Genomic DNA, 10210 nt, shown 5'->3' with positions numbered 1-10210 from the left:
CGCCGCTGCCGCCACCGCCGCCTCCTCCCCGCGGCTCCGTCTGCCGCCGCCGTCGCCGCCGTAGCCGGGCTCCGGAACTGACAAGCAGGTGACAGAGTAGCCGGCGCGCGTGGCTGCGAGCGGCGGGAGAGGGTGTGGTGCGGACTGCAGCCGCCGGGGCCCGCCCGCACGACGCTGGGACCAGCGCGAGGCTCCACACTCCCCGGGGGCAGCTGGTGGCCGCAGCCGCAGCCCCGAAGGCCCGCAGGAGCCGCGCCTCCCCGGCTCCCCTGCCGCCGCCTCCACGGCGAGCGGCCGGGCGGGAGAGCACCCCAGCCGGCGGGGCCCGCAGTGCGCCCCGCGCCCCATGGATATAGCAACAGGTCCCGAATCGCTGGAGAGGTGCTTCCCCCGCGGGCAGACGGACTGCGCCAAGATGTTGGACGGCATCAAGATGGAGGAGCATGCCTTGCGCCCCGGGCCCGCCACTCTGGGGGTGCTGCTGGGTGAGTGAGGAGCCAGGCCACTCGGGCAGGGGTCGCGGGCAGGGGAACCAGGGTGTCATCCTGTGCAGACAAGCATTGGGACCCACGTAAAAGAAAATGGGTTTGCAGGACATAGGGATCGAGGAAGATGCAGAAAGAGAACTCTGGGAGTAATCATCGGAGGGGCAACAGGCAGCTTAGACTGCATCCTGGGGGGCAGGTTTGCACAGAAACACAACCTAGGAGGGCAGCTTCTGCCAGCACCGTCCATCCTAGGTAGGCCTCGGTTCTTGAGCTGCATGCCCAAGCTGGTGTACGAGGCGGGTCACAGGGGTGATGCTTGCCACCTTGGGGAGTGTGGGAGACTTGTCAGGTCACCTAGGCAGGGAGGGAGGGGGCTTCCGAGAGAAAAATATCCCCTGGGCCAACGAAACTAGAAGTTTCGGGGAGGTGGAGGACAGAAGATCAAGAAGGCCACCATAGGGTTTATCAGCCAAGAGAACCCAACCCCACATCGATGCTCTAGGTCCCAGCCAGCGACCTCACAGCGTGCTCGCTCTCGTTTGTTTTAACCCCGGGCGCTAAGCCTCGGAAGAGGGAGAGCAGTGTTGAGCCAAGTCTCGTGGCCCACAGCCTCTCGCCGCTGGAGCCTGGAGGAACTAACCCGGGCTGCCTGGCCCGGCCCCCAGCGCGGCGGTGGGAGCGCGCGGGCGGCAGGCGGCAGTTCTGGCCGCGCTAACCTTCGGAGCCCGGGCTGCGGCAGGCCAGCCCGGGAGCTACTGACGGCTGGGCTCTCGCCCTGTGTGCGCTGCAGGCTCTGACTGCCCGCATCCCGCCGTCTGCGAGGGCTGCCAGCGGCCCATCTCCGACCGCTTCCTGATGCGAGTCAACGAGTCGTCCTGGCACGAGGAGTGTTTGCAGTGCGCGGCGTGTCAGCAAGCCCTCACCACCAGCTGCTACTTCCGGGATCGGAAACTGTACTGCAAACAAGACTACCAACAGTAAGCGCCTCTCCTTCTCCTCCTCCTTCCCCGCCGCGCCTGGGCATTCTAGCCCAGCTGTCCCCGGCCGGCCCGCGCCTGCCAGGCCATAGCCTGTGTGCGCCGCTGGGCCCAGCCGCTCCGAGAGAGTTGCGCATGTCGGGCAGAGGCATATCTTTTCAGCAGGAGTTGGGGATGACCAGGAGTTGACTTCCTAGTCTCCATCTATTGGCCTAGAAACCTATTTTGGGACGCAAAGCAGAGGCACAGATCAAAGTCTTGGGCCAGCTTGGGGGACGATGTAGCAAACATGATACAGGAGCTGTCTCACCACCACATCCAATATAATTGAGGATTGGTGATTTTCTTGCCAAACGAAAGCAGGGCCTTTTAAGGAGCCAGGCCCAAATTCTTGTGCTTCCTCCACTGAAGGGCTAGTTTGTGTGAGTTTGTGAACCCTGCAGCAGCAGTGGAAGGCACAGAGGTGATTGCTGAACTGACCTGAGCGATAGGGAAGACCCCCTTTCCACTAGACTGGTGTTTAGTCCCTGATGGAGAGAAAAGGCGTTTCTATCCTCACACCGTACCATGCAGGGATTTTGTACTTGTAATTTTCATTGTATGGAGAAGCAGAGTTTAGGAAAAGGACCTCAAAATATGGCTCACATGAGTCTGAGGTTCCCCACTTGGTGGAGAACCCTACCGGTCCCACCTCTCTTGCAGTAGATGTGTTGAGGAATTGAAGGTGTTGGTTCTGTCTTGATACAACTCTGGTAATAACGGACCGGCTGGCTTTTGTTTTTAGCTGAGATTATGAATTTTTTATGGCAAGAAAGGATAGGTCATGACTTTTGCTTTTAACTACTGGGGTTCATTGCTGGTGGAGAAATTGTGAGGGAGAAAAGGAGAGAGATAAAGAGATATGAGGACTTAAAGAGAGATACAGGATAAATAACCAAAATAGAAACAAGTAGTGGATACTTGTGAGAACTTTCTGGTGAAGTCTTGAAAATCCACTTGGTTTGGTCTGCAGGGTGGACAGGTTACTCAAGAGGTTTGGAGCTTAAGGGGATTGGTGGATGTGTGAGCCTGTGGGGAAAGGCTGGTCTGTCATGCCTGTTGGTGAATGCAGCCTACCTGTACTACCCAGGGACTACCTATAAACCCAAAACTAGATAGAAAGTAGAGTAACCAAGCTACTCTGTCTCCACCATCCTAACTGCTCGTTTAAGGCATGGAACTTTCAGAAGGAACCCTAGAGCGGATACTGGTTCTGTTCAAAAAGTCGCTGACTGAGTCCTTCTGTAGAGCTTACACTGTCTGTACCTCCCTGGTTTGGTGGGGAGGGGGTGTAACAGGAAGTACATTCTGGTCTAGGGGCAAGAGCTCTAGACAGCCTTGCTCTTCTTATGGGCTTGGAGGTTCTATGGGCAGAAATGGAGGTGAAGTTCTGAGGGTTAGGGTTTTTGCTGGTCTCAGATCCTAGCTGAGGGCTCCCCCTTTGTATGGAAGACCCACATTTAAGACTGCCTCTTTTGGTTGGGTTTGTACTTCATTCTGGATTAAGAGGATTCCAGTTCCAGAAGAGTAGGTGAATTCGCAGATCAACTCCACCACAGACTGGCATTAAACAACAAAAATAAAACCTTGGAAGTGGTTTGGAATTGACAGAGCTAAGGGGCTTTGGGCAAGCACAGGGAGTGGACCCTTCCAGGACCACCAGCCTCCACTCATGCCACACCCTGCCCAGTTTGTGAGACTGACCTCTGGTGCCACTTTCCACCCAGCTCTGTCACCCCCTTTCAAGGGCTTAACACATGCATGCTGGAGGAACTGAATATGGGTCTCCTATTCATCCCTGCAGTTTAGAAAAAAATTAACATTGAAAGGCTCTTCCTAACCTCTTGTATACATTTCCCGCCCTGTGGCCTTTTGTAGAGCTTCTCTTTAACATGAGAGGAGATATTCCCTGGTTCTGCGAAGCACAGAACCATAAAGTCCCAGATTCTGAGCTGCGTGTTGCCTTAGGGATGAGCTGGCCAGCCCTCTTCGTGCTACAAAACAATTAAACACTTGCAACTTTATTGTGGAAAGTATCTTTATTTTTTTTAAAAAGTCACCCAAGAGCCTGCTTTTTCGGTGCAGCCCGGGTATGTTTGTGAGTGAATTTTGGCACACAGACATTTCCCTGTGTGTCCTCCTCCAGTCCTTCAGGATGCAAACCTCAAGGTGGGCATTATTTAAGCCTCACATCCTCCCCGACTCCCTTGCTCTCTCTTTGCACCAGTATTGCCAACTAGGTATCAGGACTAGGCGCAATCCCCGCTGGGTGGGGAAGTTGTTATCCGAGACAATCTGATCGGCAGTCCAGTCTCACATCCACGCGGTTTATGGGGAGATCCTTGGAGCAAGGGAGGCGAGCGCTCACTGCAAAGTGATGCTCACTGCACAATAAATTATTTTTAATGAAAAATATATTTCACAATTTTTTTTCCTTCGAGAACCACAGATGCACATTTTACTGTATCGGTGCATAAGTGGTTTTCAGACGAACAACCAGGGAAAAAAAGGGTTCAGAAACGCGCGTTGATTTTGTCTATCTGTGCTGCAGCGGCGTTGGGAAATGAACACTTCTCCCCTCCAACCTCCCAAAAGAAAAAACTTGAAAAATGTGTCCTCGCCCGGCATAGAGGTCCTGGGCTCGGTCCTTAGAAAGAAGCTGCCGTATTTACTAAGCGTCTCTTCTTTCGGTTTGTTCCCAAAGATCCTGCCTCCAGACAGAGTTGTTTTACGCACTACAGGGGTGATTAATTAAGGCTGAGGCATATTTAATAGCGCTTGATCAGTCCCCCCACGCGCCCTGGACAGTGATGCAGGCGCAGACCCGCCGGCTTTGGGCATTTCCATGCGGAACAGGAAAGGTCTCTTCTTTCTTTTGTGATTGTGTTTCTCTGGGAAGGAGGGGCGCTTCTTTTTAAAAAAAAAAATAAAAAATTAAAAAATGCTTCGGATATTGCCCTTTGGAGCCCAGAAACTCTTGCCCCTTGGCATCTTGAGCGTTTTTTTTTCAGACACAAAACCCAGCGAGTAACCCGGAGAAACCAGCCTCCAAACGAAAACGGCAATCACCTCTCTCCTCCCCGCACCCGAGAGCCCCGAGAGCCCGTTTAAAAACAACACAACATACACAGACACCTTTTATTCTTCTCCCCCCCACCCCCAGCCCTTGCGAGGTTGGCCAAATAGAATTATGTAACTCCCTTGTCTTGCCGTCTGTCTCTCGTCTGGAAAGGGTTTCTATCCTGAGGAGGTGGCGAATTCCTGGAGGAGGCTCCGGAAGGAAGGGGGGGTCTGGAGGAGAGTCAAAAAATCTGTCACAAAATGGAGTCTAATCGCTTGTAATACAGTTCCCAGGTCTGGCGACCCGAGGCTCCTCCGGGCTTGAGCATGAGCCCGTGACTGTGGGCACGGATGTGGGCTCCTGGCAGGCCGAGGCCCCGCTGCCGTGCCCCGGGACGCGGCACTGCTTCGGGAGCGGGGTTTGCCCTGGCCGGATCTCACCTCCTGGCAGCACAAAATTTAGGGGCTCCTCTGAGCCCACGGGACCCCCCCTGGTTCGGCGCCCTGGTGGTGTGCACCAGTTAGGGGGCCGAGAGCATTTGCTTTTCACAAAAAAGCAGCCTAAATTACGGGAGTGATCCCCACCCCCTTTCTGGCTGTGGCTCCAGTGGCCCAGCCCGGGGCTCTTCCCAGCACATTCCTTTCCTTGGAAGTCTCCAGGCTGGGAAAGGCCTTCCTAGGAGGCTTACCTCTTCGCGGTGCGCTGAGCACCGGCAGAGCGCGGGTGTGGCACCCAGTCCGTTTGGGCCTTTTTAGAGGCTGCTCCGCAGCCCTGCTGCCCTTCCGGCTGGGAAAGCCTTCCATAGCTCTTACTGTGGGGTGCCTGCTACTGGCAGCATCCCCTCGTTTGGTGGGCACCCCAGCTGGCATGGCCCCCTCAAACACCCCTGCCGGGATCCTGGGGTGGAAGGCTGTGCCTGGACAGGGGCTGCATATGAAGAGGAGCCAGCGTCAGCCTGACTCGAAAAAGTGGCTACCTTGTAAGTTCCCTCTGCCCATCCACATCAGGGGACTCTGTGGGCCCTGGGAGAGCACCTCTCTCTTTAACCCAGCACCTTGGTTGCAGGCAGGAGAGTACTCAAAGGCTTTCCAGACACTGCAGTCGTTCGCAGCTGAAGGGAGGCATTATTCACAGCTGACTCCTAGCTCACCCTGTATTCCCTTGGCTCTGGGCTGGTGTGGCCTAATTTGTTTGCCAGGTTTTTCTTGAGTGGAGGAAGCAGGCTGTGCATATATCCTCTGGGGTATGTGATTGACAACTCTAAACTCCCTCCTGCCCTATCCACTAAGCAGAAGAAGAGTTCAGGCTTAGGGACCACACAGTCCTGGCACCTACCTGAGCCTCTTCTGTAAAATGAGGACATACCCACCTGGAGGGAAGTATTCTTTTAAGAGTTCATGATAAGGTGCTCCAAAGGACTTACTTGACATCTTGCTTGGCATATTGTTATTACTCTGGAGATAATTGTGTTACTAGTATCACAATCAGCTTGGCAAGAGATGCCCCGTCCCTGAGGACTTGTAGCCAAACTAGTACATAGGTTGGTTCTAAGCCAGAGTGCTCCAGGCAGGCTGGACCTCTGCAGGAATCTGGATGCAAGGCACCCCTGGGGGAGCGGTTCCTTTCACCTTAGTAGGACTTGTGAGGGCCCTGCTTCCCTCAGCTATGAAGAGAGTTTTCAATTACCTCTGATGAGGTTTGCTTCCCAGCTCCACCACTCAACAGCTGTGTGATCTTAACCAAATGGATGTGGTCTCTGAGCCCTGGGTTCATCATCATCAAAATGAGGTGGTTGTAATGATTCCCCAGGGCACCTGGCGGACCCCAGGAAATGTTCTGTTCTCCATGAATGCTGTCCTCTACTGTGCCCCAGAAAGGTGGGGAACCTTCTGATTGTGTGCGGGAGAACAAATGCCAACTGTGCATTGGCAGGAAAGCAGGTGGCAAGGTGCATGTGCTTGTCTGTTTCACCCAGGAGGAGAATGGAGGCTGGTCCAGGGTTCTGGGTGGCGATTGGAGTCTTCCAGGGTCAGTGTATTGCTTGGGAAAAACATATTCAGTAATAAAAGTTCATATCTGGAAAACGGTTCGTGTTTATTTTTGTGATTCAGATGTCAGAAAATAAAGCTCAACCAACATCTTTGAGGCTGGCAGTGAGATTCAGAAGAGAGAGGCGTATGGGGAAGAGATCCAAGGAGTCCTATGTCTCAGAAGGCAGGCAAGGTTTAAAAGGTAGAAAAACAGTGGCTGAGAGGTTCTTGGTGTGAAGGACTCTCTGACCCAGGCTGTGCAGGTTACCCTTTGGGGTGCTGGCCTGTGGTGGGCTGGCAGGGCTTTCCCAGGGAGTTGCCTATGGCTGTGGGGTTTCAAAAAAGAAAAAAAAAAAAGAAAGGAGTCCTCCTCCTTTGACATCAGGCTGAGGGGTAGAAGCTACACTCAATGACATGAATTATAACTTCTAATTTGTTGGACACCACAATCAGCTTCAGCTTCGGAGAGGGATGGAGGGAGGGATGGTCCACTTAGCCAAGGGGCATGTGGGAGCTGTCAGTCACTTAGGGCTGCAGGAGGACCAAGGCCCTCTTTCCACTAGGTGACCCAGCCGGAACATCCTCTGAACCTCTCCAGCCCCTAGATTCCATGCTGATGGCAGCAGAGAGCAAAATCAAAATTACATGTATTTATTGCTACTGCAGTCAAAAGTAGGGAGGTGGTGGTGGCAAGGGGTAAGGCTGAAAACCATATTTGAAGAAGTTGATTCACGAAGGCAGAGGAAGCAAAGTGGCAGACGTTTACCATTTCATCGACTGGCTGGTGTTCTCCATTCATGTCATAAATGTCTCCTGTCATTTGATGCCAAAAGCAACATGATTTGGTTCCCCGGTGGCCTATAGGGTTTTTCTTTTTTTGCACTAAATGTTTATTTGTTAATAATATACTTTAAACAGCCTAGCCTTGACCTCAAGTCTCCTGAAGCATCCATCTTCTCAGAAAAATCTTTCAAAGTTTGTGTAATTTTGGGGGGAAGGTGTAACTGACGGGGCAGTGAAGGGCCAATGTTTGCTTTAACTACTGCTGAGGAGTGGAGTGGCGGGTATAAGGGGCCACTGTGTTCCGAATGGCAACTTTCTTGGGTTTCAGGCCTGGCTGACAGCACCTCGCTGCCCCTTACCTTTGCTTCGCCCCCCCCCCCATCAGTACAAATAAATTTCTGCATGGGCCTTTCCTTTGTTATTCCCTGGGCAATACTGTATCCATTTCTATTCAGTTTCTTGACAGGCAGCCTCTGGACCTGCAGTGCTGACCCAGGCCCTGGAGAAGGGTAGAAAATATGGGGTTCTAGGGAAAATGTATAGATACATTGGGGAGGCTCTCTCTAATCTGGGAGCTCCATGCCAGCCAGCCTAGGACTCTGCGTGCTGGCTGATGGCACAGCACCTGTCTGGTCTGGTGCCTGGTGAACTGGGGGAAATACTTGTGAAGGAAAAATCTTGATCCTGGAATCTGATTCCAGAAGAAACAAAGGTATTTGCTGCTTAGCCAGGTCAGCAGGCACTATAAGAATCTTCCCCAAGAACTGTAGAGAAGTTGCAAAAAAAAAAAAAAAAAGAAGTTGCAGGCTAGAGAGAGAGGGTTCTAAGGGCTACCTAGAGCAGCAGAGGTGCCCACCTTGGAGGGCAAGGGCAAGGAGACCCCTGAGCTGCTGAATAGACAGATGCCGAAAGATAAGCTGAGTGTGGTGAGTGCAAGACAGCCAAGGAGGGACTGCCTCACCCCTCTGATGCAGCAGCAACAGCAGCAGCAGCAATAGCGGCAGTGATGACGGGAGAGGAGGAGCGACACCAGGTTTGGACAAGCTGGGTGTGGCTGTTCCCTCTTCTCCCACTTTCCACTTTTCATAGGAACTCAGTGGCTGCTATCATGTGACTCTTGAATTGCTATAGTTACTGGGTTGTTGGTGTAGATGCCAGCCTGGCCTGAAGCTACTCAAGCATGCAGAGATCCGGAGGACCATGGTGCTCGAAGGTCACCACCTACACGGGGAGGGACCCTTGGGATTTATTTCTCAAGGGATAGAGCAAGATCATTGGCATTTCCAGACTGAGTACTGGAGCCATCTCTGTTGCCCAGTGGCACTAGCCAAAGGCTTTTGAAAAAGGACTATTAGGGCTTCCTCAGGCTCAGTTTCCTCCTCTGTGAAATGGGGAGGATAATGCCACTTTCACAGTTTCTCTGAGAATAAAGAAAACAAAACAAACCCCAAAACAAAACACTCAGAATTGTCCGCCCCTGCAGTACGTTTCCTTCCTTCCTGCTGGGAAGTGAGTCTGAGGCATCCACTTCTGACAAGAAAGCATTGTCTGCTCAGTGTGAGAAGCCCAGAAAAGTGCCGCCTTGGGACCAAGCCTCTCAGATGGGCTTTGTGTACCCTCTGCTTCCTTACCTAAGTTTCAGGCCTAGGTTTTTATTTTCCCATCCCCCAACTCCCTTAAAGAGAGAGAATGGCCCGGCTCTGGCTCCCAGAGGCTGACCATTGGAGACATTGCTGCAGAAGCATGTAGCTCCTGCTTTTCCATGGGAATCTTGGCATGACCAGGAGAGATCTGAACTTGCAGAAGCAGACCCCCACCTGGAAGGAACAGTCGCAAAAGTGCATCTAGAAAGAAAAGGAATTAGCATTTGTTAAGGGTTGTTATGGTCCCTGACCCTATTGTTTGAACTCAGTTTATAGGTAGGGAAACTCAGATTGAGAAGTCCCCTACAGACCCCTGCTCCCCACCCAACCATCCAACACTTTAAAAGTCCGAGGGTATCACAAAATTGCACGTTGCAGACTTCCCCCCCCATCCCCACCCCCAGCCTCCTGTGCCGCTTTTGGACAGTTGTTTTTGCCCCCTGAGCGCCTGGAAGGTGAGGGTGGACGTCACTACCCTGAGTCCCATCTCCTCACTAGAATACCCCCTGCAAAGACCCAGCCTGGCTGAGGAGGAAAAGGGTTAGAATAACTGCCTTCCGCAGGAAGCTTCCTCCGCCATTCGCGGAACGCGGGTGGGGCCCAACCTTCAGAGGCCTCCGCCAGCCTGCTCCTCTTCCAGGTCCACATCTCGTTGGTGACGGGTTCCTGCTCCTCTTCGCCTGTCCTGCAAGAAGGGCCGCGTGGTGCGTGGGCGCCTCAGGGCTGGGGCCGGTCCTCTGAGCCGCTGGAGGAGAGGCGGTTGATGAATTTGCGTGTCACCAGGGTTTAGCCGGGATTTGGGAACCGTGCGCTCTAATACGTGCACGCAGTGCTGCCCTCTCCAAAGCGCAGCCCTTTCACCCAGCCGCTGATTTATGAAGGAATCCGATCCCAGGACGGACTGGACTGGAGCTGGGGTCCCCACAGCAGTCAGACCCTTCGCATTTTGGGGGGCCCCAAGAGGCTCGCCTTTGCGTGAACTTGGGGCCCCTTGCCGGGTGGAGTCTCCCATGGATCTGATAGAAAGCTCTCCTCCCAGGCACTGGGAAGAAGCAAGGCTGGAGGGGAGAGTTCGGATTTTCATCCAGGCTTGTGCAGAGCGCTACTCGCTTCCTCCCCCCAATCCTTCCGCAGACCCCTCACACAGGCCCGAAAGTAGCAAATTCAGGAGCGTTGTTTATCAAAGGAA

At 53.3% G+C, this 10210-nt stretch overlaps 1 protein-coding gene across 2 annotated transcripts in view; it reads left to right on the top strand.

The window, feature by feature from the left end:
• The first annotated feature begins 346 nt into the window (after positions 1 to 346).
• LMX1B (LIM homeobox transcription factor 1, beta) overlaps positions 347 to 10210 on the top strand; it is a 106111-nt gene continuing 96247 nt past the window's right edge. For both annotated transcript variants that reach the window (XM_006892549.1, XM_006892548.1), the window contains exons 1-2: positions 347 to 485; positions 1279 to 1465. In XM_006892549.1, coding sequence (XP_006892611.1) covers positions 347 to 485; positions 1279 to 1465 — 326 coding nt within the window. The remainder of the gene's footprint in view (positions 486 to 1278; positions 1466 to 10210) is intronic.

Source organism: Elephantulus edwardii, unplaced genomic scaffold (assembly GCF_000299155.1).
Source record: "Elephantulus edwardii isolate Elephantulus edwardi_28Jun2011 unplaced genomic scaffold, EleEdw1.0 scaffold00116, whole genome shotgun sequence".
NCBI lineage: Eukaryota > Metazoa > Chordata > Mammalia > Macroscelidea > Macroscelididae > Elephantulus > Elephantulus edwardii.
The sequence above is the reverse complement of the archived record's forward strand: the minus strand, read 5'-3'. Positions and strand labels throughout refer to the sequence as shown.